General features: G+C 46.6%; 3 protein-coding genes across 9 annotated transcripts; all 3 read right to left on the bottom strand.

The window, feature by feature from the left end:
* Window positions 1-756: 756 nt before the first annotated feature.
* Dna2 (DNA replication helicase/nuclease 2) lies at window positions 757-4828 on the bottom strand. Its single transcript, XM_001354379.3, has 3 exons — window positions 4005-4828; window positions 2892-3929; window positions 757-2813 (listed from the first exon to the last, which is right to left on the bottom strand). The coding sequence occupies exons 1-3, from the start codon at window positions 4560-4562 to the stop codon at window positions 1068-1070; spliced, it is 3342 nt and encodes a 1113-aa protein (XP_001354415.2). The 5' UTR covers window positions 4563-4828; the 3' UTR covers window positions 757-1067.
* Window positions 4829-5947: 1119 nt separating this feature from the next.
* On the bottom strand, window positions 5948-6953 carry LOC6901072 (basic helix-loop-helix transcription factor scleraxis). Its single transcript, XM_002134515.3, has 3 exons — window positions 6604-6953; window positions 6400-6530; window positions 5948-6330 (listed from the first exon to the last, which is right to left on the bottom strand). Exons 1-3 carry the CDS (start codon window positions 6804-6806, stop codon window positions 6221-6223), a joined length of 444 nt encoding a protein of 147 aa, XP_002134551.1. The 5' UTR covers window positions 6807-6953; the 3' UTR covers window positions 5948-6220.
* Window positions 6954-7918: 965 nt separating this feature from the next.
* LOC4814318 (keratin, type I cytoskeletal 10) lies at window positions 7919-24649 on the bottom strand. 7 transcript variants are annotated; one of them, XM_001354378.4, is made up of 7 exons: window positions 24336-24649; window positions 21229-21417; window positions 14874-14981; window positions 9472-9839; window positions 9074-9212; window positions 8762-8992; window positions 7919-8669 (listed from the first exon to the last, which is right to left on the bottom strand). In XM_001354378.4, exons 2-7 carry the CDS (start codon window positions 21364-21366, stop codon window positions 8604-8606), a joined length of 1050 nt encoding a protein of 349 aa, XP_001354414.3. In that variant the 5' UTR covers window positions 21367-21417; window positions 24336-24649; the 3' UTR covers window positions 7919-8603. The 7 variants fall into 7 exon arrangements, with proteins under 7 accessions (XP_001354414.3, XP_015042250.1, XP_033239011.1 ...); XM_015186764.2 differs by having other exon boundaries at window positions 9074-9197; XM_033383120.1 differs by lacking the exons at window positions 7919-8669; window positions 8762-8992; window positions 9074-9212; window positions 9472-9839 and adding exons at window positions 11115-11668; window positions 11754-12129 and having other exon boundaries at window positions 24336-24642.
* Between the last annotated feature and the right edge of the window lie 1854 nt (window positions 24650-26503).

The raw sequence follows: 26503 nt of genomic DNA, 5'->3' as shown, positions 1-26503 counted from the left end.
GAAGATTACGTGTAGATAACCTTGTAGATACCGTGTAGATATGCACATATTGGCCGACCGCTGGGTCCTCTCCTGCCCACCGACTGTGGGAGTTTTTGGACCAAGTGACAGGTATCGCAGAGTCGAATAAATCGACGCTACTTTCTTGAAATTTCATTTCGCTTGGCTTTGGTTTGGTTTTCTCCGGTTTGATTGGTTGGTCCTCATCAATCTCACATTTGGTTACAAACCTCGCGCCAGGGGAATGGATGACATGGATAGCATGGGTGGGATGGGATGGGATGTGATGCGATGGGATGGTAGGACGATTATGATGTCGATAATCATGAGGATGACTCACGCCGGCCTGTGGCTGCTAAGTGCATCCGCTGCATATTGCCCCCCCCAGACAGTTCTCCCACTCCACTTGGATATCTCCTGCTAATATGCATTCGGGGCACGTGTGGCACGCGGACAAGAGACCGGAACAGACTCCAAGGTGCCCCAGGAGGGAAGGGAGCACGGGCTTCAAAAGGGGTTTAACAAAAGTGAGGGGGGAGAGTGGTGCAAGCACCGTTAAGCATGTAACAGTGGGATACAACGACCGAAACAGGAACGTCACAGCTCCAACGACAACATTTAGGAATGTTTAGGGGGATACTAAGATAATTTGTACATTTCTAAAGAACTTTTGGGAAGCCTTTGCGAGAGTAAAAGTTACGCTCAAGACTACATTTCATTATGCACTTATCGAAAAAAAATATTGAAAACATAACATTTATATGTCCTGCCACGAGAGAGACGTTTTCTCGCTAATTTTATTAAAGTATGAATCGGCTTTTATATATGTTTCCTGGGAGCACGCTAGACGGCGATTCACTAATGATTTGCTTCTTTTTTTAGGGGTCGTTTCCTATGAAATTAGTTTCCTTTAAGGATTCCTTCTTTAACATTGGCTTCCTTTAAGGATCCATAACGATCTATCGGTCACTTTGGCACTTGTAAATCTTGTATGAGTCCTTTAACTAATAAAACTCACTTGGAACTCTTAGAATGTAAAACGAAATTAATTAAAAAAAGATTAAGGACTAATTGACTAATGGTTCTACGAGGCGATTCAGGTCCGTGTGCAGACACTTCCAAGCAAATTCCAAACGACCCTCGATCAACGGCAGGAAACACTTTTCCGGGACGTTCTTAAATAGGGAGTTGAAGGGGCCATAATTCTTGAGGCACGTGACGTCGCCCAGGATGATCAGCTTCTGCTTGGCGCGTGTGATGGCCACCGTGAGGCGGCGCTTATCCTCGAGAATCTCAGCGGCTCGGCAGCGCTTCTTCTCCGTGGGATCGCGTCCAGTCTTCGTACAGCTGTAGATGATGATGTTCTTGTCGCGGCCCTGGTACTGATCCACCGTGTTGAACTCAACTCTGGAGTCCAGCCGTCCACCCAGTCTGCGCAGCAGCTCCACTTGGGCGCGGTAGGGGGCAATGACACCCACGGTGGACAGGTTGTATTCGGCGAGCTGCAGCTGGAGGAGAAGGTTCATCACAACGCCCACCTCGCAGGTATTGGTGTACTGTGAAATGCGGCGACCTTCCGCTGGATGCTGCCCCACATCCGCCAGTTCAACTTCCGGATCCTTTTCTCCGTATTTCAGATCGATGTTGGAGTCGGCCTTCCCGAGCCACTGTAAGCCCCTGCCCACCGCCTGGCAGGGCACGGAGCAGTCGCCGGTGTCCACCACCACAACGGCATTGTCCAGATGGGTCTGCAGCACGCGCTGAGCCCACACGGGTGCGTGTCCCATGTAATTCAGCTGGAGATGGGCCTTGGCCACATTCTCATTGGCGCATTTCAGCCCATCATCGTAGGTAAGCCTGTTGGCCAGCCGGGTGATTGTGCTGTTCATGCGGTACTGCACGCTCAGCACGGCAGTGCAATTGGGCGAGTCAAGGCGTTCAAAGAGGGACTCGTCTGCTCCTCTCTTGCGGGCCTCGCGCGACTTAACGACCGGTGGCAGTTGATCTGGATCTCCGACCAGAACGAAGCGCTCGCTGTAGTATAAGGGACGCAGAATGGTGGGCAGCATCACCTGGGTGGCTTCGTCTACGATGCAGTAGTCAAACGTACGGTTTCGAAAGACGGGGTGACCCGTTCCCAGGCAAGTGACGCCCACAATCGCCGGCGTCTCCAGGACGCGTGTCAGGCTATCGACGGTGCGGCAGCGTCTGGTAACATTGCCCTCGCTGATCTCTTCCAGGCAGTCGTTAATGCGAGCGCTCTGGCCCAGACGGAGCATGGGCAGGCCATAGGCCATCAGACGATTCATTAGATTGTCCACCGCCGAGTGAGTGTGGGCCGTAATCAGGACGCTGAGATTAAGCAGATGCAGCATACGCACCAGGGCTACCAGCGTCTGGGTCTTGCCTGTACCGGGCAGACCCTTGATCAGAGAGTGGGTATTGTTGCTGAGGCAATGCATGACGGCCTCGTTTTGCTGCTTGTTCAGAAATTGCAGAATGTGAAGACCCTCTGTTAGAATGATATCGGGCAGGCTGTCAAATGGTAAGGGCGGGTCCAGGGCTACAATTATGGAGCGCAGTTGCTTGGCGCGCAGCGTGGGGGCAAGCAGCATGCCGAGGTTTGTGTAGTTGAATGTGCTGAAAGTCTGCGAGTCGTGCTTGTCCATGATGAAGGTCTCCTTTGCATACTGCGGCTTGAGGTCGCGATCCAGGGCGACTGTCAGGCGCCGGCACTCCAACGAAACGATGATCCCAGAAGCCACGGCCATGCGCGATTCGGTGCTGATGACCACATACTCGCCCACATCGAACTGCAGAAGAGAAGAAAAGTAGATTACACACTGACGATTTCAGTGAAGGGAAGAAGGACCCCAGATCCTAGAACATACCCCACTGAGATGTAATTGTATGTTGGGATCGACCTCGCGTGCCAACTCCAAGTTTTGCTCAAAGCGGCCGTCTGTTTCGAGCGCCAGTTGGCTGGGATAAAGCTTCAGCTGTGCAATGGCCCGTCCCTGCTGTTGGCGCGAGGCGGGATCGTCCGTCCAGATGGAGTGCTGCTTAAAGCTCGCGCGTGAGTGCTTATCCTCGAGGGCCAGTGTACCGCACCAGTGGTGGAAGAACTCCTGATCCTCGTCGGTTAGGTGCTCGAGAAGCGTCGGCATAAGGATCTTCATTGAATGCGAGTCCCCCAATTGCAGTATGTTATCCCGCTTGGCGAAGCTGGCGCACAGCGTCCTGTACTCGCATTGCGTGCATGCGTTGTGGTGGTGGATGGGCTCGGGCAGGTAGAGGTCCTCGATGTCCTCGATGTCCTCTTCATCGGCGACTGAGCTCTTCACCTCTTTGACTAGATATTTTGCCAGATCGTTGCGCATCATGATCAGATCGCGCATCTCGTTGCGCTTGCCGAAAACCTCGCGCATCATGTTTTCGCGCAGGTAGAGCAGTAGCCCGGAGCGCGTCTCAACGCCGAGGGCTGAGTGCATCATCTGGTATAGGATCAGCTGGCCAGTGTGCTCCATGGAGAAGGTGGAGCGACCCGTCTTCAGCTCCAAGGGAATGGGATCATTCGCTGTGGTCACGGACACAGAGACGTCCACTTTGCCCTTGAGGCCCAGCTGAGGTACCCACAGGTTTTCCTCAGTGTTCTCGATCCGCTCAATGCGTCCGCGAAAATTCACTGGGGACGGAATTACAGGCATCTCCCCAAGCACATACTGCTTGGCGAACCTAACGATGGGATCGACGAACCGCTGCAAATCATTAATTACCTCATCCTCGGTGAGGTCGCCGGCATAGAGGGATTGGGCCAGGGAGGGGCTCTGCAGCATATAATTCAGGATAGTTTTCACATGACGGCGCGTGTAGTGCTGCTCGGAGACCACACGTTGGAACAGTTCGTGCACCAGTGTGCCAATAATCATCTGCCGAAGAGTTTTAAATGAGTATCCCGCTCGGTTTGGTTAGGGATTGTCTGGGCTTTTCTGCTGGGTACTCACCACACGGTTGTTCCAGTGGAGGCCGCGAAAACGTTCCTGCAGCACCGTCTTGCGGCGGCAAAAGAGGGAGCCCATGACGGTGGTGCCGGATACTAGAAAATCGGGATTGGTCACACAGAAGCCGTCCTCCTTGTCAATCACATAGGCGTTCTTCGAGGGCTGCCACTTGGCCAGAAGCGAAACAATATCGCCTTTCTTCATGTCACACATATTCCACGGCGAATGCACGAGGCACTCGGCCGTCTCTGGATCCTCGGCTAGGCCGGGGCTCTTTTTTACTAACAGTCTGACGTTGTAGGATTTCATGTCCACTTCAAAGTCCTCGATCACGCAGCGCTGCCATATGGACAGGTCCAGTTTATGCGGGGACGCAGCCGCATCCATCGCCTCCTCTAAAGCACTCGCATCGAAATTCATATCGTCGTCCCAGCACTGGTTCTCCCAATCGTCGCACATGTCCTTGTCATTTTTGAACTTCTTGACCTGCGCTTGGCTGGTGCCTGGTGAGTCAGATCCGTTTTCCTTGCTGGGCGTCAGCACGCGCTTCGGAGTCGACATTATTTCCCGAAAATGTGTTGAAGAATTTGTTTTAAACCAACGCCGAGTTTACAAATTTTTGGCGCAAATATTTGTAGCTTGTGAAAAAATTGATGACAAAAAATAAATTCAGAGAGCACAGTCAGGGCACACACGATAACGGACTTCCGAGACGTCCGAAGTATTTCATAACTTTTTCTGTTAATGTTTCCTTAGAAAACGCTTTTTTGTGTGTTGTTTTTTCGTTGTTCGCGCCATTTACATCTCATCAGTGTGACCGCGGACTTATAGATAAAATATACCGTCCGACTGTCAGAAATATACCGAAACATACCGTCTCATTAAAAAAATATTCCGTAAATATACTGACGAATTCAAGATATATTTTACATATTCATCGTTTTTGATCTTCCGTGGAATATTCTCAGCTATATAGCACATTTGGCCATGGCTTAATTTAAATAATAGCTTTTATTGGATTTCTATATAACGTTGAAAATTAATTTAATAGACTGATGAAACTGGCAAAATATACCATTATATACCGATATACCGTCGGTTCAATTTTGACCTAAAAAAAATTCCTAAGAGTATTCAAAATACCGTAAACGGTCACCCTGCATCTCATACAGGACTTATCGATACGATATACGGTCTGACCCTCAGAAATACCGCAAAAATACCGATGAGAAAACAAACTTAGCGAGAGCAACAAATTTGAAAACATGTATTACATACATGTGTCCGCATTGTCAGATGAAAAGCTGTTCCGCCAGTTCCGCCCTCAACACTACAGAAAGTGACAATCTTCAACGTGTTGCTTCGAGTTTGGTATGATTTTGCTATCGTTTTTTATACCGAAATATACGGCCTTTTGATATATTCCGTAAAAATTTACTGGTCGACAATGGGTTAATCGTTCTCTATCCATGATCGGAGGTTAAATTTGTCGATTCTGATATTCGATTTGATATAAATAGCTAGGAAGGACCTTCCGGTGTAAACTCATTATTTTATCCAATCGATAAATCAATATTTTACCAGATTGGTTAATTTTAAGAACTCTTCTTTAAATGAAAATGGGCCTTTATTGAACACGTCAAAACACATTTGAATCACTAACCATACAGTATATAGATGTGCCAGTTCATACAACGAAAGTGTCACACACCGGCTTGCGCTATTAATACCCCAGACTGACTAGTGAAACTGTTTTGAATGTACAAAAAACCACCGTACAAAAGTTTCTATGCCGTATGTTTTTTAATAGAATTTAAAAAATTTAATTTAATCAATTGATTTAGCGCTCATGTGGCCGGTACAGTTGAAAATAAGGCCACTCGGTCTTTTATCTTAAATTAGTATTGGTGAAAATTCTGCGGTAATAAATTAAATTTAAAAATATATTTAATGGTTTCTCTACATATATTAAATTGCTTGCAAACTGAAATATTTTCACAGCTGACAAGAAACACAGCAATGCAGCAGTTCAGCAATAGATGGCAGTGCCGTCAACCTGCGTGCAGCTGGAGTACAGATCAAGTCCAACAGATGGCGCCAATACTGGGCGGTTAATTTGAAAGAATTTTCCAAGGCTGTTTTAATTTAAATAAATACCGCGAAATGCATTGCAATTGCATTTAATCTAGTCTTAATCTGATTACTCCATATTGTTCCGTTCACTTGCTTTTCAGGCAGAAAGTGCAGATGCTGATGCGTCTGGTGTGGCCTCCTGCTCCACCGCCCTCGTTTTCGTACTTATGCAGCAGACAAGGCTGAAAATCGGTTCCTGTGGGAGGGAGAAGAATTTCAATGAGAATACAACTGAAGGAAGGGTATTCCAGTCCAGCTCCCATACCTGTCTGCAGTGTGCTGCTCAGATGGTTGATGTAGCTGCTGGCCAGGCGGATGATCTCGATCTTCGAGAGCTTGCGATTTATTGGCTCCGTGGGTATCATACTGCGCAGGGCCTCATAGGCGGCATTGACACTGAGGGTGAAGGTGTGGGGAGAAGGGCTTAGAGCTGCTCTATGTTGTTTTATGGGTGTGTCCCTTGACTCACTTGAAGGTCCTGTAGCGCTCCCTGGCATTGATCTTCTGTCTGGGTGGCCGTCTCCTGCGGCCTCCTGTCTGCGAGTCCTCGGAGTCGCCAGCCCCTCCACTGCCACTCCCATCGCTTGGACTCTGGCTGTGGCTGTGGCTGTGGCTGTCGTGGGTGAGGGCCATGAGCAGATACGAGGCTGTTGCTGCTGATGAGATCGCCATCCGTTTGCCTCGACGATTGCTGACTGAATGTAGCACGCAGCTTCATCAGCCTCTAGCACCGCTTCATCAGAGGTCCAGCCTCTGGTCCGCTGTTCTGATGGTCTGCTGTTCCAATGGGCCTCTGCTAAATGAATTAAGTCATCGCCAAGTGACGACAAATTGTGCATGAAGAGAAACACACAACAATAACGAGAGCATTTCTTACATTGCCTCAGCGCGCACTTGTCAAAACAAAGCCGCACAACTAGCTCACTCTCACTCCCAGTCTCCACTCCCCGCCATCTCTTTCTCTCCGGACAAACGAAGCACTTGTACAATATTAATGGCCTGGAAGCGATCTGATCCGATCCGTCCCAAGGATAAGTACCCATCTTCATTTGTCCATCGATAATTTGTTTAGCCAATTTATTTGTTGGTTTTGTGTGCGGCCTGCAGCCTGGAAAACGGAAGTGACCCTTGCGGACCCTTGCCCCTGGAAGAACACACATGCCACACATGCGTTCAAGTGCGGCATGCGCCGCCGTTGCATCAATCTGTGAGTCAGTCAGTCAGTCAGTCAGTCAAGCAAAGCAGTTCCGTGGAATGTTCCCAGATGGATTATCCAGATATTTATACACTGGCACACAGCCAATAAAGAGGTGTTACTTTTAATATTAAGAATCATTTTATTTATATTTTATACACATTTTGTCGAAACACATTCACTTAGGTAGCTAGAAAAAAAGTCATAATGAGAAACAAACACAATTCGCTTAGGAGTAGAGGGAGAGGCCTAAGAACAAATCCAGTTGGGGGTGATGGGGGCAGTGGGGCTGGTCACAAAAATGGGGCGTGGCATGTCGATCGATTGTGTACATATATTTGATACGAGTATATCTGTTCATTGCGTGTTTGTGTGTGTGAGTGTGTGTGTTTTGTGACCGAAATTATAAGTTCAAAAAAAATAATAATAATATTAATAATAATAATATATGATCGAGTATATTTTTCTTCTTGGGTGGAAACTTGATGTGTGTTTTCCTCATCTGCAACCTCCTCTCCTTCTTCTTCTTCCTTTCTCATTTCGTTCTCTTCATATTTCGTTTTTCGTTTAAAATAATTAAAAATAATAGTAAATAAAACACCACAGTCATGATTTTTAATAGAACACAAAATATACACAAAAATTGTAGCGTGGAGTGGACGATGGGGGAGTACAAATTAAGGAAAAGCTCAAGGGGGGAGGATGTGAAAACTTGCAAATGGCAATATATTTACAAAAGCCGAAGAAAGACAGAAGACAGCACTAGGCGTGGCCTGAAGTATTCCGATTCAGATTCAGGCGTTTCTATAGATATATGTATATGTTATATAGAATATTCATATTCATATTCATATAGTTATGTGTTTCTTGTTTTTTGTTGATTTTTATGTTTGTTCATTTTTATTAAAATATAAATAAATTTATTCGTTTGATTTTCAGTATTTTCTTTTCTTTTTTTTCATGTCTCTTCCTTTTCTATATTTTGTTATGAAAATTTTGCTAAAAGATTAAAAAAAATTAATGTACATTGCCAGAAGGTTTTTGTTGTTGTTTTTTTTTTGTATCAAATGAGTGGCGCGTGAGTGTGTGTGTGTGTGTGTGGTTGTGGGTGGTCGAGAGAGTGAAACAGAGAGAGACAGACAGAGGGGACGTGGAAGGGGATGGGGGCAGTGTGTGATCTGCTGTATTTGACTCTGTACAGTTGAGTGTGACTTGACTAAATCGGGCGAGGGCGTGGCCAGTGCTGGGATGGAGCCAAGGCCAGGGCTCGGGCCTTAGATCAGCGCCGTTATCAGCTTGGCCTTGAAGTTGACGAACTTCTCGCTGGTGGCGGCCACGCGCTGCAAATAGAAGGAAAAGTATACGATACGATTACAAATCGAATACGATCGATAAGCGACAACTAAGTTATCGAAAAACACCCTTTGCCTACCAGAATCAAATCCTGCACCAGATTGGCCAGACCACGATTGGCCAGCACGACCAGGCGCGTCACGGGGCCGGGAATGCCCTCGGTATAGCCATCGGCATTACGGGTGCTGTCCCCGTCCGTGTCGTCGGAGCCGAGGCTGCCGCCGCCGAGGCCGCTGCTGCTGGCACCGCCGCCGCCCACGGAGTTGGCGGCCTCATCGCCCTGCTGGGTCTGGACGCTGCCCGAGAAGAGCTAATCAGATGGAAGAGTGGAGTGCGGAGTGAGATTAGTGAGATTAGTGGATCTCGACTAGAAAGAGGGGTTACCACTCACCCGCACCACATCGAGCAGGAAGTTGCCGGAGCCGCCGGCTCCCAGGCTATTGCCGCTGGGCGAGCCACCGGCACCGTTGCCGCTGGATCCACCGGCCAGACCCGCACCGCCGAAATTAAGGAACCTTTTGAACAGATTACTATTGGGTGGGTGTGTGCATTCATTCCATTGGTGTGGGTTTGTTGTTTGTTGTTTTTTGTTTATTTTTTGGTTTATTGTTTGTGAAAAGGGGATGAAAGTGTTAGATTAGTTGAGTGTCTTGGGTGGAATTTTCACTAAAAAGTTAATGCCATCGATAGACTCTAAGACTCTGTTCTATCGATAAGTGATGTGATGGCCAATTCACGGGTGTAGTCATGTGACTCCTGTACTCCTGTACGTATACGGAGGGCACTTACCTCTTGTTGCGGTCATCCAGCTCGGCCGTCTCCTCAGCCGAGTCGAGGGTCAGCTCATCGATGGCCGGCGACTTGGACTCCGACTGCTGCAGATCATTGGTGCTCAATGCCTTCACATCACTGAGGCTGGCAGTTGGTGAGGAGGAGGAGGATGTGCCACTGGATGTGCTGAGTGTGGGCAGCTCGTTGTTGAAGCTCAGCTGAATGGGTTCGTTGGACTTGAGGGGAATGGGGGCCTGGGCAACCGGCGAGGACTGGGAGGCAGCGGCGGCCGCCTCCGCCTCCTTGACCTGGCGGGCCACACGAATGGTCTCCTCAAGCTGTTTGTTAATTGCCGACAGATCGATTTGTGTATCGGTGGCGCCGTTCTGTGTTATCGGGAGATTTCAGGTTGTTGCGGGTACGGGTACGGGTACGGGTTCAGATTCGGGATTGTCATTGGTTTTTATGTTTTTTTTTATTTTAAAAATTTCGAATTTTGCGTTGGTTATGTGCGATTGTGTGTGTGTATGTGTGTGTGTACAGAGGGAGGGGGTTGGGCAACAAGGAACGTGGAGCAAAAGGGTTGAGGCATAAAGCATAGGATTCGGCGAAGTGTGGTGTGTTTTGTGTGTCGAGTGTCCAGTGTCGAGAGTGTGTGTGTGTGTGTGTATGCGTGTGGTGTGATTAATGTTGAGGTTGAGGTTAGGTTGAGGTAGAGAGGGAGGAATGTTATGGCATGTTGTTTAAGGCGATTTGCACAATCGATTTGTTTGATTGATCGATTCATTTCGTGTGATGAATGAATAAATGCACGTGCACAGATGTGTTCGATGTATTTTTGTATACATTTCGATATCGATATCGATTACGATTACAATTTCGTTTCGATTGTTGTTTGATTGTCGAATGATTTGCAGGTATCGGTTGTCAGTTATCGGTTATCAGTTTATCGTTTGATTGTTTTGTTTTTTGTGAGTTATTGATATTGCACAAATCGAATCGGGTTTTAATGGAACATGAAAATAAAGAGAAAAAGATACAAAAATAAGCAAAAGAGAAAAACAAAAGGAGTGGAGTGGAGAAGGCAGTATAGGCAAAACGGAGCACTAATCATTAACAAAACAAAAAACCGATCCATCAAGATCAGGCGACGAGATGGCCCAGGGCTCTCCGGATGGTATATCGAGTATTCGATAGTCTTAATCGGATTGCTTCAAAGTTACATATCTCTGGACTTGAGAGGAGAAATATCTATGTACAAGAACTATTGTATTGAAAGAATGGAAATTGTTGCTCATCTGTTTGTCAACTCTTTTGTTTTTGCTTCTTTGTTCTTGAGAGCGGCAGATTGCAATAGACGATCAGGAATGCAGGAATGAATAAATAAAGATATACGGATATAGATCGCTTTTGTGGATGCTTTGGATGGTGAGAAGTCGGAGATGTAAATGAGGGTACTCATGAGTATGAGGGAGGATTGCTCTCCCCAAAAAAAAGAGTGACTCGTTTCGATGACTTTTTTCCCAAAAATGACGAGTGGTTTTCGCAGACTGTCTGGGCACCAAAAGTGTGGAATGAAAAATTAAATATATATTGTAGAGAGAGAGAGAGAGATATGTATCTGGAGCGAGTATGTTTTCAATAGCAAAAGTCATACGAGAGAGGGGTAGTAAACATTAATTCGGTATATTTGGAAATGTATTAAAAAAATGTCTTACACAACTAATACAATATAAATGTCAAATATATTCTTGTAAAAAAACACCTACTAGCCTAGGGTCGAGTGAATGAGAGTGTGCATGGGAAGAGGTACAGATGTATAGAGACAGATGTAGATACATATAGATAAATGTAGGTAGAGGTTCTGAGTAGAGGAGAGGACAGAGGCAGATATAGTACAGTCACAGAGAGAGAGAGAGAGAGAGAGAGAGAGAGACAAGCAGCGAGCTTAAGACATAAAAAGGGAGAGACAGAGACAGATATTTCTTGTGCTTGTATGTGTGGGTGTGTGCTGAAAACCAGTGTGGGAAAAGTAATTTCAAAACAACTTTCGTGTTGGTTAACAATGCTAATATTTCATTTCATTTCCTTTAATATAATTTCAACATTTAAGCGAATCTGTTGGAGGGGAGGCTGTTGTGGTCACATGTGGCTGTGGCTGTGGTGGTGGTTGTTGTTGTTGTTGTGGTTGTTGTAGGGGATATTCTTTTAGTCGCTGCACAAAAAAATTTAATAGATAGAAAAACCAATTTAAAAGCCATTTCATCAGTTGGTAGCGGAGTTTTTTTTAGTTATCTCACAGTTGTTGTAGCAAATGGGACGCACATTTTGTTTGTGATTTTACAGCGTGTCAGTCGACTCAGTGGTGGTTGAGAGGGTGGTACTGCTGCTGCTGCTCTTATCCACCGCATCGATCTCGTTGTCATCGTCGGGCTCGAAGGTCGGCAGCTCGATGGTCACTCGCGTGCCACTAGAGTCGCTGGTAGTGGAGGAGCTACTGGAGGTGCTGTCACCCTTGCTGCTGGTACTGGTCTCGTCATCGTCGTCGTCGAAGTCCGCATCGAAGCTGGTCCTCGCCGCATTGGCGCTGTTGCCCTGGATGGCCGTCCGGAGCACCGTGGGCCCTAGGGTGCGCAGCAGCTTGGAGATGATGCGGTTCGCTTGCTCATCGATTTGCTACAACAACCAGGAATCATCGATGGCGGTTTCGGTTTCGGATTCGGATTCGGTGTGTGTGTGTGTATCGCAGGTGGCAGGTGGCAAGTGCATAGGGGGCGGTTGTTGGGAGATTAGTTTACTTGAGTCTTGTTACATACATGGGAGGGGGGGAGGTGTGGAGTGTAGTGGGTCAGGGGTCTTTGCTGAAAGGAACTTGGAAGTGGGCTGGGGTCTCTAGGGTATATCAACGATAAGAATGCGCAACAAATGTGATGTGGGTGACATCTACAAGGACATCCAATGGTTCGAGTGATGTCAAGGTGGCTTGTGACTGGAATGTGGTTCAATGTTGGTTCAGAAACGGTTCAACAAGTGGCTCTCTAGATACATTTCTACAGAGAACGCAGTCCCAGTAATTGTTTGAAACATGCTTGAATCGTGGTTAAATCAGAAGCTTCAAAAGCAGATTAGGTACGCACCATTCTCGAAACGGTTTCTACCAGATTTATACGATGTGGATTAAAGTTCTTTAGCTTTGAAATTCCTTCTTGAACCACCATTTCGAACCTTTCCACCGTTGAACCGTTTTGAAATTTCAATCGAGAACGATGAGTGGAAATGCTTTCTGCTAAATGATGTTTCGATGATGCCTTCTCCTTCTTCTTCTTCTGTGGATGTTCTTGTAGCTGTTTTTGTTGTTGTTGTTGTTGTTATTTCTGTTGGAGTGGTTGTTGTTGCTGTTCTAGTTGTTGTTGTTGTTGTTGTGGTGGTGGTTGTTGCTTTAAATCCTTAGCACTTTTTCAGATCAATCAAATACTGGCAATAATTTCGTTATGTTGCCCGTTGTTGTTGGTGCAAGGGAGGTTGTTGTTGTTGTTGTTGGAGATGTGGTTGTTGTTGTTGTTAGATTATCTCTGGTTGTAATAAAATAATTGGTAGAATTTAATAAACGATTGATATCGGCGATGATGGTTAGCAATTGTGGTTCGTCGATGCTATTGTTGTTGGGAAACTGGATGGCGGTTTTGGTGGGTACTGGAGGGGGATTTTCAGAAGAGGTTGTGGTGGTGGTAGTTGTGGTGGCTGTTGTTGTTGCTGGCGCTGTTGTAGTAGTCGCTGGCTCCAGGGAGCGCGGCAACAACTGGCTCGGAATCTCCACACTTTCGGTGGTGGTGGTGGTGGTTGAGGTGGTTGTGGTGGAGGTGGGACTGGGACTATATGAAGATGTTACTAAAGTGGGTAAGCTATCACCTTTAGTTGTCGTCGTCGTCGGCGTCGGAGTCGTTGTCTCTGGCTCAAATGTCGGCAAATCGATCTTCACCCGCGAGCTGTCGTCGCTGCCGTTCACCTTATTGGTGGCTGCTGCTGCTGCACCACTCGAGCTGCTGCTCGGTGCCACTTCGTCATCGTCATCGTCATCATCGAAATCGGCATCGAAATCAGCATCGAAATCGCTGCCTGGCGTCGTCATGCGTCCGCCTGCACCGCCTGCACCGCCGACACCACCGGCACCGCCGCGATTGCCGGCCAGTATGCTAGTGAGCAGGCCGGGACCGGCCACCCGGATCACCTGGGCTATAATGCGATTGACTATCGAGTCGATTTCCTATCGGGAGAGCACAAGAAAATATGCAACAAAAACTTTCAACACACTCGAAAACTGAGCTCCATGATTGCTTGGTGGATGATGATTCTTTGGTGGTTGGTGGTGGTGGTGGTGCTCCCCACATGAGATGCTGATGCTGATCTTTGTTGTCGATAGTGTCGGTTTATTGTTTATCGATTGTTTCTGTTGCTGATTGCTGACTGATTCATTGATGATGAGTTCTTTGGCCAATTTTTGAATGGTTTTGTCTCTTGGTTTTTCTTTAGTTTTTGTTTTTTGGTTTTGATCGTTTGCTGAAAACTCGAAGTGAGATTCGTATTGCTGGGCTATATGTGTGGGTTAGTTGGGTTTAATTGTTGTGTCTGTGTTGTGGCGTGTTGGTTCTTGGTGGTGCTGGCATGCGGAGAGGTGGCTGGTGGTGGTGGGGTGGGTTGAGTGCACTTTTGCCAAGCCCGAGGGACATGCAAATCGAGGAGAATCGAGGGAGTAGGCAAATCCAGCTACTAATCCACTAATACCCGATATCAGAATGTGCCAATGTGTGGTTCGGGGAATGCCTTAAGCTATATCTATGTATAGAAGTATATATTGGTTAGATTTTCTGGCTGGGGCCGGGCTCCTCGGTCTGGCCGGCAAACTCCCCATCGGGTTCAAAGCGGGTCAACTCCTCGGGTAGGCTCTCATAGTCCTTATCGCTGGACGGTCGCTCATCTTTGTCACCATTTTTGTTGTCGGAATCGGTATCGCTATTGGTAGTGGTATCGGTATCGGTATCGCTATCATCCTCATCCGACGGATGTCTCAGGATTGTCGGATCAAATTGTGGATTGAGAACCGTCCCGAGGACGATGGGCCCGACGCGTGCCAGCACTTTATTGACTAGACGATTGATTTGCATATTGATCTCCTACACGGAACACATATTTCATTTCGTTTGATTTAGTTGAGGTGTGACTGATTGATTGATTGATTGATTGATTGATTGATTGAGTGATTGCCTAGCCCTAGTCTAGTCTGGGTCTGGGTCTGGCTCTGGCTCTGGGTAAGAATAGAGTTAAGTGTCTGAGAGTGGGGGCTTGTGAAGACAGACAGAGGGAGACCAGAGAGAGAAAGGGGGGCGGGGTCTGATATATATAGTATATAGTTCGATTCATACCTTGGTTATATCCGGAAACAGTTCACGCAGCAATCCAATCGTTCTTTTATTGCGATCGGCTATCAATTGTTCTTGATCTTTGGCGCCCAATGTCAAGACATCGATTTCCTGTAAAAAAAACAAACAATGAAATAATCAGACTGTCGTTAGAGTTAGAGTTAGAGTTAGAGTTAGAGCGTCTCCCACTTGTACGTCTATTGCATAATCTGGCAGAGAGGCAGCTGAGGAAGATGAAGTCGAAGAAAGAAAACAACAACGAAAATTACCCGAAGTGGCCGCAAATTGACAAAAAAAGAAACTTTCACTTTAGACAATGAGTCTTTCAGCCTTTGGCTCAGTGACTCTGGCCCTGCCACTGCCCCTGCCACTGCCCGTGCCACTGCCACTGCCACTGCCCCTTGTGGCCCCTTTGTGCAATCAAGTTTCAAGTGTAAATTGTAATTTGTGATTTGTGATTTGTATGTGGTTTGTTTTCGCCTCTTCCCTGTGGTTTCTTCTATCGCTGCAAGCCTTTCCCTGCACCACATTGGGCTCCTGAGCCACTAAGTGGGTGGCTCTTGAGCCCGAGGCAGGGCACAGCTCCCGCTTCAGCTTCACCCTCTCCGACAGCGAAATGACTTTACAAAAACGTTGTTAACGTTAATGGGCTATTCCGAGCAGAAACAACAACAACTCTCGGCTAAGCTTTGAAAATATTGCACAATAAATTATGAAAATTGCATTAAAATTGCATTTTGTGGGGGAGTGGGTGGAATGAATGAATCACTGAATCACTGAATAGGTGAATGGGTGAGTGGCTGGGGCAGGCAGCAACTAACTTGGACAATCAACAGCACGAGTCACTAAACATGCAACAGCAACAGCAGCAGCACCAACCACTTCTTAGTCGCAGCAGCAATTGTCAAGGTGCCAGGTGCTGGGGACGGGGACGGGAACGTTGAATGGAGGAATGGGGCGCCCAAGCAGCACAATCTAATAATATACCATCAACACTTTAACAATTGGAAAAGTTTCTTTCGCCCCTCCAACTTTTCTCTGGGAAACAGAAGAGGGCAGGAGCAGGAGCAGGGGCAGGGGCAGAGGCAGAGGTGTCCATTTCAATATCGGACAATGCAAGAAGATAAAATCCACTCAAAGTTGTTTATGCGATACTCTAAGCGATAGAAGTCTTTGCGATCTGTAGAGGGTTTTCGATATTTCCTTTGAAGCTGGCTCTGAACATTGTTGGAATCCCCCCGATCTATTGAAGTACTATATATGTATAGTCTCTGCGAGTACTATCTGTACTGCATCTGGGATTAGTATCTCCGCTGCATACAATGTACCTATTGTTTGTTCCAGGATTGCGAGTTTCCTATTGTATTTAGTTTGAATAATGAATAGTCTTTTATTGGAGGTATTTGCCTTTGTTATATCTATACTTTTTCCAAGTAGAAATTATAGAAAATTATAGCAAAGCCCCGCTGCAAGCCCCATCTGTATGTCACATGCCCCATTCCCCCATTTCATTTCGGCAGAGTATCGCAATGCAATTGTCACGTTTTCCAAACTGGTAAAACTTTCGGAATGCTTCGCGCAGAGAGCTACTTAAAGGTAAAAGATTCGAAGCGGAATGGCCCCAGTCCCAGTCCCAGTCCCAGACCCCAGACCCAGTGCCGGTCCCCAATCATTCTCGGGGCTCATTCAGCTGAGAGTGTGGCTCCTCCTGCTGTTGCAACCCTCCCCTGATGTTGCTTCTCTGCTCTGCTGTTGCAGTGTTTAATTGACTCAAAAGTCGGTGCGGAAGTTGACTTTTACACGCGGGCGGAAGTCAGCAAGCAGCAGCGAAGATGATTACGATTATGATTATGATGATGATGATGATGATGATGGGGCGGAGACATGGCATAAAGTAAACTTTTGCTAGTTTCGCCAACAAACTGTTGCCACTTGCCACTTGCCATCTGGCAGTCCCTGTCTCTGCCACTCTGCCACACTGCCACTCTGCCACAGTGCCTCTCTGAAGTATTCATCATATTTTAAGCTGTCTGTCAGTGTCAGTTTAGTGCGACAATTGTTTGGATAGACAGACAGACGGACAGAAAGTACTTGGAAGCAAAAGTTGCCATTTTTATGGGACATCTTAATGAATTTCAAATGAGTTCAAGTCCAGGAGGCAGCACCGGCCAACGTCATTAAAGCGAATGCTGTGAATTTTAAGCAGCTGCCTCCCCGGTCCCGAGCCCCAAGCCCCAAGCCCCAAGTATGTTGGGAATTTCAAGACACACGCGGAAGAAGCGACTGCCACTGCCACTAAATTGGCAGGCGGGCAGCTCGTAGGCTTACAAATGTATGTACATATGTGATATGTACATAAATATGTATATATGTCGGATTTTCTGCAGAACTCGGATCTGCGATTGGTGGGCAATGGACAAACTCTCAGACGTCACTGCTCTCTTAGCTCAGTGAAACCATCTCTCAGGGAATTCTTGAGCAGCAAGCAGACCTAATACGCCGGGAATAATATCCCGTCGGATCCCAATCCGACGTATGTATAAAAGAATCGAATGGACTATTGACTGGGGCTGCTCACGCGGCCATCTCTAGCTCCATGCTGCTCCTAATCGATTCGATCGCTTCACTCAAGCCAGAGCCAGCCAGTGATAAAGAAAAGAGCAAAAACGAAAAACGTTTTTAAATAGGCTCCAACAGACAGCCATAGCCAGACAGCCATAGCCGTAGCCGTAGCTGTAGCCATATCAATTGCCTTGACCTTAACCAACTTAAGGCGGCTCTAAACTTAATAAAAAATGCCACAAATAACTGTCATACACATACGTACACACATAAATACACATATAGCTATCTATATGGCTACATGGCAGTCGTTTGCGTATTCGTTTATGAAAAAAAACCTCCAAAAGCAATCAAAGGCGAAGTCGAGTCGAAAACTAGATTCGATAAGCGACAAATTACGCATAAATTAGCTATGCAAAAAAACAATTTGATATTTAAAATGAAAAAAAATTTTTGGAACGATGGAAGATTGCTTCAGAAGAAAAAACCAAATGCAAAAAGAATCGACGAGTATCAGCGAGAAGGAAGCTCGAAACTCCACTTTGGACATTGACTAACACTGTCCTAGGGCTTGGCCAACAGTGTTGAACTGTTGCTGGCTAAGTGCCTCCAGCCGGGGCCACAAAAATCAATTTAATTGCAAATGCGACCCCCCGTCATAGTGCGTGGCGTGTCGCTACAGAGCGGGACACGCCCATCGCTAATCCATTGAGGGGCGGTGGTCGAAGTGCTGCTAAATGCTGCTTAAGGCTTAGGCCACTTGCCAGCCAGTTAAAGGCCTTGCTCAAGCAGCAGCAGCAGCAGCCACGAAGCTAATAAAAAATACACGACACAATTAAATTAAATTAAATTAAAAAAAAAAAACTGAGAAAAACTGGAATTCGAAAATGAATAAATCAAATCATTGGATCATTGAATCATTGGATTGGATAATGCCACGGTATTAATTATTCTCAAGAGTTTGCCAATAGCCAAACCAAACATTTACCTCTTGCCGTCAGAGAGGGTACATTCAGGATCAGCATCACCGTCCAGGAGTCACCCTGCCCAATCCTGCAGCCAGTAAATAGGGTCTTCCGCTCCTCCAATAAAAGATGGGGATGGGACAAGGGTGCACTTCTATTTGGAGCCGCCAAATCTAGTCTTTCATTTCGGTTTGCTACTTCATGACTGAAAAGGCAGCGCGCGTCTCGTTTGGCACTTAAAAAAAATGCAGCTACCAACAAATTGCCAGAGCTACGAGTAAGCCCAACCCCCCATCCCCCATCCCCCATCGACCATGCCCCGAGTGCAGTTGCCACAAATTGCGATTGACAATGCGGCGGCATATGCGTGATATGTGTGCAACAGACCGACCACCGGTGCAGGACTGGCAGGAGGGGCAGAAGGGGCAGGCAGGGAGTCTAATCTTACATAAGCGGATAGTCTGCCGAGGGGATGGGGTGGAGCTGGGGACTTGCACTTGGCAAGGAATCAAAAACGCTGTCGTTTGTGGGTGCAAAACCAAAGAGAAGATGACAGTGATACTGACAAAGAGAGTTCGAGAGGGAAAGAAGGTTATGGGGCACAAAAGGCAAAGCATATTAGTGGGGGGAAGGGGTGTGGTAATTGTCCCTTTTGTTGTACCCTCTCATCGAGTCCAAGTCCAAACTGTTTGCCAATGAAGGAGAGTGTAGGCGAGTATATGCGATTGGGATATCTGATCTGCATAGCCAACAGGATAAGGATAACGGATACCGGATAACGGATAAGGGATAAGGGTATGGCAGTGTTTGCGTTGTGTCCCCGGGGCAACCGGTTGTTGTTATGTCATTTGAGCCACGTGCTGGGGCGCCAAGGAAGCCAGCAAAACGAACAAAACGACAGAAAAAATAAAGAAAAGAGACCCGGTCACAGTCACAGTCACAGTTACAGTGCCAGGCAAATAGACAGACAGACAGACAGACCAAACAAAATAGCAACTGCTGCTGCTGGCACACACAATACGATTCGTACGAGAGCACAATGGAGATATCATTGCAGTTGACATCGCTGCTGCATCAGAAAAGGAAAACGGAAAATTGTCCATAGATGTGGTGCCTCCTCTTCCATAGAGCTACTTAGTGGTTAAGGGGAGTGGGGGGAGGGGGCCTGGTTCAATCATCATTGTCATCCTCTCGTTAAATGATTTATGGCGCAAGGCATGTCAACACGCCGAGATGAACATCATCTGAAGACAGCCCTCCTCCACGCCCTAGACAACACAGATATGGATAGCTATAGCTATAGCTATGGCGTGTGGGTCTATACTCTATACCTATACCTAAAAGTGAGTAAGTATATACTATATCGGCATCATTATCGTATCATCGTTTTGTTTGGGCTACATTTTGACCTAGTTTTTGCTTTCAGCCAAAGCCAAAGCCGCAGCCAAATTGGGCAATGACAAACGCTTACAACTTTGTTTAAAATTTTCGTTTGGGTTTTGGAATTTTTGTGGGCCCCTAAGTAGATGTAGATGATATTTCAAAACGCGTGGGCGATGCTCTTAATCGTAACGAGTGGAGCAATCAAAAGGTTGAACAACTATTGGACGATGGAACACGAGATTGATTTCAAGAAGGGAGTTTATCTATGCAGATGTCCTTTGAAAGTGTTTAAAGCCTTCACAAATACAAATACAAATCTTATACTCGGATCTAATGCAATGTTTGGCAAATAAATATTTATAAACAAAAAAGAAGGGAGGGGGACCAGTGCAGACCAGACATTTGTGCAAATTTGTTGCACAAAGTGAAAGCCACTGAAATTGACATAAAACAATGCTAAAGCGCAGACCGAACAAAAGAGTTTTTGGGTAACAAATTAGCACAGGGGCTGGCCAGGGAGTGTTAATTGGCCAGCACAATGGTCCATGCTGCATGCTCTATGATCCATGGAGGCTTTGACGATGATCGAGCACGAAACTGTGGCCGTAATGAAAATGAAACTGAAATTTAAATTGAATTGGGGACTGCGTACTGGTGACTGGGGACTGGGGACTGTGGACTGGGAATGGCAGTGGGAATTGTCGGGGAATTGTCTCGATGGCAATTAAGTAATAAAATAACAGAGAGCTGCTGCTGCAGCTTGCCCAACACTCGGGCCGAGTAACCCAAAAGTCCGGTTTGGAGCGGTAGATAGTCGACAGGCCAACAGGCCAACACCCAGCAGCAGCAGCAGCAGCAGCAGTTGCCAAGTAGCCAAGTAGCCAGCTGAGACTATAGCTGGCCTAAAGGAAACAGGTAACAAGTGTGCCAACTTCCTTGGAACTGGTTCGACTCGCAGCCATGACAGCGACGTCGACGCCGATGCTGACGCCGAGAGCTGGTCACGCAGGTCCGACCGGGGGCCCAGAGACCCCAAGACCCGCATTCGGGCTCCGTCCAAAAAAGTAAAAGGAAGTTTTTTGCGCCTCACCAAAACCCGTTGCTTGGGTGACGCTCTCCACTGATTTCCGCTCCGAGATTTCCAACGATCACTGGCCGGACTCCGGAGCAGCTTACTCATCCAACTGCAAATTTGTCTAGCAAATATGGTCGAAAGGGCAGCAGATTCAGCGGCTGCTGCAGCAGCACGCGCTACTCTGAGCGTGGTTGGGTACGAAAGTATATCGAATATCTTTCCATCTTTAGATTCTCATAACATAAGTAAACTTATGGACAGCATCTCTCTCTAATCTCAGATGTTTGGTGGTTAAGTCAAGTCCAGTCTGGGCTTTAGTCACCTTCCTTTGTTCTAGAACTTGTTTAGCTACCCTCGTGGTGGCCGGACTTACCTTGCCATTGGCCAGGGGTATCTGCAGTACGTCCAGTTCCTGGTTGCCGGCGGGCTGGGGCACGGGTACGGCGCTGATCAGGCAGACGGCGCTGCACAGGGCCAGCGCCAGAATTTGCTGTCTGCTTGGCTGCCTCATGGTCTAGGGTCTGGGGCGTCTGTCTGTGTATGTGTATCTCTATAAATGGCGCTGGAAAGAGAGGTGGCCAAAAGGTGCATATTAATTAATGAGATACACAAACACAAAGATACAAAGATACACGGCAGCAGTATCTGCTGCTGGACAATCGATAAAGGTCGTCGCATTGACCTTCAGATGATGCGGCAGTTTTTTTCCTCTGTTTCTTGTCCTACACCCAAAAACCGATGTCAATGATCAACGTTAAACAACGTTGAACGTTGAACGTTAAACGTTATACGGAGTTAAAGCCAAAAACTCGTGTTATTTGATTTTGATGTTGGTTCGGTGTTTGGCTTGTCGGCTATATTCTCGCGTCCCAAGGTCCCTGCCGATATGCGGATGCTAACGATAATTGTCAATAGCCAATAGCGACTATAGTGGCTGGTGTGTTGGCTGGTTTTTGGTCAAGTTTAAATATTGGACATTTCTTGGGCAACACGCCGTATGAGTAATGCCGCGTGCAGTATGTGGAAACGGCAGCCGCAGAGGCAGCGAGCAATTTACTCGTTTAAATCACAACAGAAAGCGCGGCAATAAGAATTATGTAATTTTTGTTGTTGTTTTTGTTTCACTTTTTGTATTTTTGTATTTGGCCAGCAGCAAACGCTGTAGCGGTAGCTGTGGCTATGGCTGTGTGCGTTTGTGCAAGTTTTTCAAAGAAATTGAATGGACGCAGAGAGAGAGAGAGAGAGAAAGAGAGTAAGAGAGGTGGTGCGAAAAGCACAGTAAAGTAGGATCCATAATTACACACAAAAATGTGGGAAAATATGAGCAGAAATGCATTAAAAAAGCCGTCGAGTCGCGACTCCAATTGAAGGGTTAGAGCGGAAGGGTGCCGGTGTCGGTGCCGGGTCGCAGCTAATTTTCGCTCGGTCAACAGACCCCGCACTTCCCTTCTGCCACACGGCAGGCAGGTGAATGATGAATCATGCTGATGAGGGGAGGGGAGGGGGGGACCTAATGACAATCTTTTATTGGAGGTGAAGCTAAGTATACAGTGGGGGAAACCGCTAATTAGAACTGCTTGGACTTTGATATGCGAGTACTCGCACTCCCGGCACTTGGCAGGCACAAAGGTTAAATGCTAAGAGCGATTCGGACTGACAAATGTGGAAAGATAGTGTTGGGAACCATCTAAAAATCCCACACTTAGATTCCACAGAGAACTAAGAAAAGAGGTGCCCAAAGGTCAAGGGTTTCGGAACTAATTGAAGAATTCCAAACTGAACTTCAAAATGAACTTGAAAGTCTATAGTTTGTTGTCTTTCTTTACACCAATCTCCCTGATGGCCTGGTCAATCAATCCAACAATTTGGCAATGGCAAGGGATAGAGGAATAGGGGGAGGTGTTGCAGAGGGTACCAAAGAAACACTTTTGCTCGCCAGTTGTGTTTTGCGCGATAAAACATGCAACATGTGGATGATGGCGAAGACAGAAAGAGGGAGGGAGAGGGAGACTTGGCTCAAAGGCTGCTAAGGTAGGGCGTAAGCGCCAAAAGCAGACAAGACAGAGAGAGAAAGATAGAAAGAAAGAGGTGGAGACGGAGATGGAGACGGAGATGGAGAGAGAGGAGAGACCCAAACCGGCAACAACAGAGCCACAATGTTATGTCATCTTCCAGCTTTTGCTTTTACTTTCGAGCTGCTCTCTCTCTCTCTGTCTTTCGTTTTGAGTTTTTAATTTATGTTTTTCCATGATCCGTTTGCTTCTAACAATTGTCGAAAAGTGATCACCGATCACCCCATCGATCGCTTCAACGTGACTGGACATATTCATTTGCCAGTATATGGGTCTTTGCATACGGACCTTTTTTATTGTTGTTTTTTTATGATTGCTCGTTGGCTGGTTATTGCACAAAATTTGCAACAACAAAAGAAAATCATTAAAAAACACACAACAAAGTGTGGCATTGAGTGCATGCATCGACATGGACATGTCGCAATTAAAAAACAACACCGAAAACAAAACCAGAAACAGAAAACTGTAATACTGTAATAAGGCGCCAAGGAGGAGAAGACATCGAGGAGGGGGCGGAGATTTGGCAACTATTTTGAGCTTGGAGCTGAAACTATGGCAGCCAATGACTCGGCAAATGGCAGACTGGACAGCCCTTCCTGGCACACAAGCAGACGGACATACGGACAGACCACCTCTGGGCATGGGAAAGCCCTGGGGATACATGGCGTATGAGTAATGGGTCGCATCTACATAAGAGACTGCTTGGTTGCATGATGTTGAGAGCGATCTTCGATCATTGATCTGTGAACATTGAGTGTTCTGTTCTCCTTTTGCCCACTACCCACTCCCATTTGGTAGCCTCTTCCCGTCACCGACTTCGCCCACTCGAAGCTCGACAACAACACGAAACACGAAATACGAAAAACGAAACACGAAACTTGGAAATTGGCAATCAAAACCGTTTTCTGTTTTCTGTTAACCAACTCGCGCATTAATTGGGTAATCGAGAGACCTGGTGGAATGAGTGCAGCGCAAATGCGAAATGAGACAAAACCGAAAATAGTCCATCACACGCGTCATAGTTGGGGGTTTTTGGGGGGTTTTTTTGCGCTTTTGTTTTGGCATTTTTCACAAACAGAAATTTCTTGTAAAAGTGTAAGTCACAGCAAAAAAAAAGCATGTACAAAAAATGAAAAAAACGGTAAGTGGAAGTGCAAATGAAATTTTTGGTTAAACTTTTTCATAGTTTCTTTTGGAATTTTCTGGCTTGTGCCAGCAGTTTTTTGAGGTTGATGTTTTTTGTTTGTTTTTGTGTTGGTTTTTGGCTTTAATTTGTATGTTTGTTTTTGTTTGTTATCGATGGTTTATTTTGAATTATTTTTGGGGTGTCCTCACTATAACCGATCGACGGATCGACACACGACGGAGAAACGGAGATACGGATAAACGGATATACGGAGATACATACGCGTTGATCAAATGCCTGCGGGGGGCTGGGCTTCGTCCAAAACAGCAAACAAACACGAAAACAGAAACAAAAAAGGGTGGCAACAGGTGGCAACAGTTGCGTGGATCCGCTGGATGCAACACAAATACAATCAACAGTGTCTTGTGGGTCTTGTGGCTTATCGACGAGTGCTGTGCCTGCTCTGCGATGCCTGTGGTGCGGTGCTGTGCCTGCTCTGCGCTGCTCTACGCTGCTCTATGTGGTCTGGGCTGTTGGGCCTGCAATTGATTACTAACGTGATTTTATCACACACAAGCGACTAAAGCTCGAGACAAAGCGCGCTGGCCGGAGCAGAGCAGAGCGGAGCAGAGCAGCGGCCGTGTCAGCCGCTTAACGCCTCGGCGACGGCGACGGCGCCGGCATCGGCGTCGGCGTCGAGCCGAGTCTCGGCCGCTTCTCGGCCGCGTCGCGTCCGCGTCTCAAGCTGGCTCAAAAGCCTGGCCAAAATGAAAACGAAAGTGAGCCAAAAGCCAAGCTTCAGCTCTGAGTCGCTCTGCCTCTGCCTTTTGCCTCTGCCGCTGTCTCTGCTCTGTCTCTCTGAGCTTGACCAGACTTTTGAGTCGTTTTCGGGCTTCGTTTTTTGATATTTTTTTCCCCCCTTTTCTCCGCTTTTTGTTTTTGGTTTTTGGCCAACACGATTACGCGAAAAGTTTCCGCCTCGTGACTGCCAGCTTCACTTTGTCAGGCAGTCTGTCCATCCCATCCGATCCCATCCCGGCTGTCCACCTGTCCGTCTATCCGTCCATCAGTTGGGGAGTTTGTAAGTTTGTAAGTTTGTCAGTTTGCCAGTGGGCCGTCTCCAGGATTAGAGCTCCCCGAGCAGCGACGTCTGGGACTTGTTTTGTCTTATAGGCTTACACAATCTCCTGCAGCTGCGCATCGCACATCGCACTTTGCATAGCGAAGATCGCCTTCCCGAAACCGAAGCCGAAACTGAAACCTTTTCCCCCTCGATAATAATCGTTTAATCGTTAGTGTGGCATGGAATTTATCGATTGCAATTTTCACAATTACTGTATCCTCAGCAATCGACCATCGACTGTCGACTGTCGACCGTCTATTGGGCAATTCCATTCAATTTCGATTTGATTGGAAGTTTTCTGCGAATTCGAAAATCGTTTCCCCAATTCCGCACTCCGAAATGGCCAAAAATATTGTAATTCAACTTGATTTACATTTCCAGATAATAGATCTTTGACTGAAAGAGCGCCGATCTATCCCTTTAGCGTGACTCGATTCGGGGCCAAGGACATACATTTAAGAAATCAGATCACTGCTGAAGAAATTAACAAGAGGTTTTTGGATCTATGACAACTGATCTGTGTGGTCAACCAATGTTCCATCCTCCTTGCAAGCATTCCATGAGCATTGGCTCGTGTGCCAACTTCCGGCTCACTCACTTCGTTCCGATATGCGTAAAATATCGGACGACGACGACACACACATTTTTTACATAATAAAGAGATATTTGCAGCGAGAATAGATTCAAGTATATGGAATGGATTGATCCAAATATATTTTTTACAACTTGGATGTATTCTAATCTCTGATGTCGCTGCAGGTCAAAATTTATAATCCCGGACCCCGGGGTTTCCAATCCCTGTAAAAACTGCAAATTTAACCCCATTCTATGTGTTGTGTGTGTGTGTGTGGCAACAAACAACCCTTTGTGGCTCTTTGGGGTTTATGTAACTGGTCTGAGAGCCAAACAAATTTCTGCAGCGTCATGTTGGCCATGCACTTTGCCCAACGACTCGATGATAATCGGCAGAAAACCTTCAGTTAGTCGAGCACACAACCCAGCAGCAAGGCAATACAGACCCAATACAGACACAACGATCACCGATCAAAGATCGACCACAAGACCACAATGTCGTCCGACGAGCCGACGAACCGACAAGCTGTGGCCAGCGACAGTTATAATTTGTTCTTGAACGATTCAGCGATCGATCACATCACCATGAGCACAATGATAATGAAGATGGTTAGCTATAGTCGACCTTCAGATCATCGTGAACGACATTTTTTTACGATGGGCTTCCAGTAAGTGAATGGAGATGAATGGAGAGTGGATTAAGACGTGGCTTACAGCGGGGTCTGACTAAGAGGGAGGCTTCCACACTGATCTT

The sequence above is a fragment of the Drosophila pseudoobscura genome, chromosome X (genome assembly GCF_009870125.1).
Source record: "Drosophila pseudoobscura strain MV-25-SWS-2005 chromosome X, UCI_Dpse_MV25, whole genome shotgun sequence".
NCBI lineage: Eukaryota > Metazoa > Arthropoda > Insecta > Diptera > Drosophilidae > Drosophila > Drosophila pseudoobscura.
The sequence above is the reverse complement of the archived record's forward strand: the minus strand, read 5'-3'. Positions and strand labels throughout refer to the sequence as shown.

What these genes read in the sequence shown, in the direction of transcription:
- Dna2 (XM_001354379.3), bottom strand. Translation starts at nt 4,562, where the DNA reads ATGTCGACTCCGAAGCGCGTGCTGACGCCCAGCAAGGAAAACGGATCT. An exon ending in TCCACTGGAACAACCGTGTG is followed by an intron (nt 3,930 to 4,004) that starts GTGAGTACCCAG and finishes ACTCTTCGGCAG; the next exon opens with ATGATTATTGGCACACTGGT. An exon ending in TACAATTACATCTCAGTGGG is followed by an intron (nt 2,814 to 2,891) that starts GTATGTTCTAGG and finishes TCTCTTCTGCAG; the next exon opens with TTCGATGTGGGCGAGTATGT.
- LOC6901072 (XM_002134515.3), bottom strand. Translation starts at nt 6,806, where the DNA reads ATGGCGATCTCATCAGCAGCAACAGCCTCGTATCTGCTCATGGCCCTC. An exon ending in GAGCGCTACAGGACCTTCAA is followed by an intron (nt 6,531 to 6,603) that starts GTGAGTCAAGGG and finishes CTTCACCCTCAG; the next exon opens with TGTCAATGCCGCCTATGAGG. An exon ending in GAGCAGCACACTGCAGACAG is followed by an intron (nt 6,331 to 6,399) that starts GTATGGGAGCTG and finishes TCCCTCCCACAG; the next exon opens with GAACCGATTTTCAGCCTTGT.
- LOC4814318 (XM_001354378.4), bottom strand. Translation starts at nt 21,366, where the DNA reads ATGAGGCAGCCAAGCAGACAGCAAATTCTGGCGCTGGCCCTGTGCAGC. An exon ending in CTGGATGACCGCAACAAGAG is followed by an intron (nt 9,213 to 9,471) that starts GTAAGTGCCCTC and finishes CCCACCCAATAG; the next exon opens with TAATCTGTTCAAAAGGTTCC. An exon ending in TCCTGCTCGATGTGGTGCGG is followed by an intron (nt 8,993 to 9,073) that starts GTGAGTGGTAAC and finishes CCATCTGATTAG; the next exon opens with CTCTTCTCGGGCAGCGTCCA.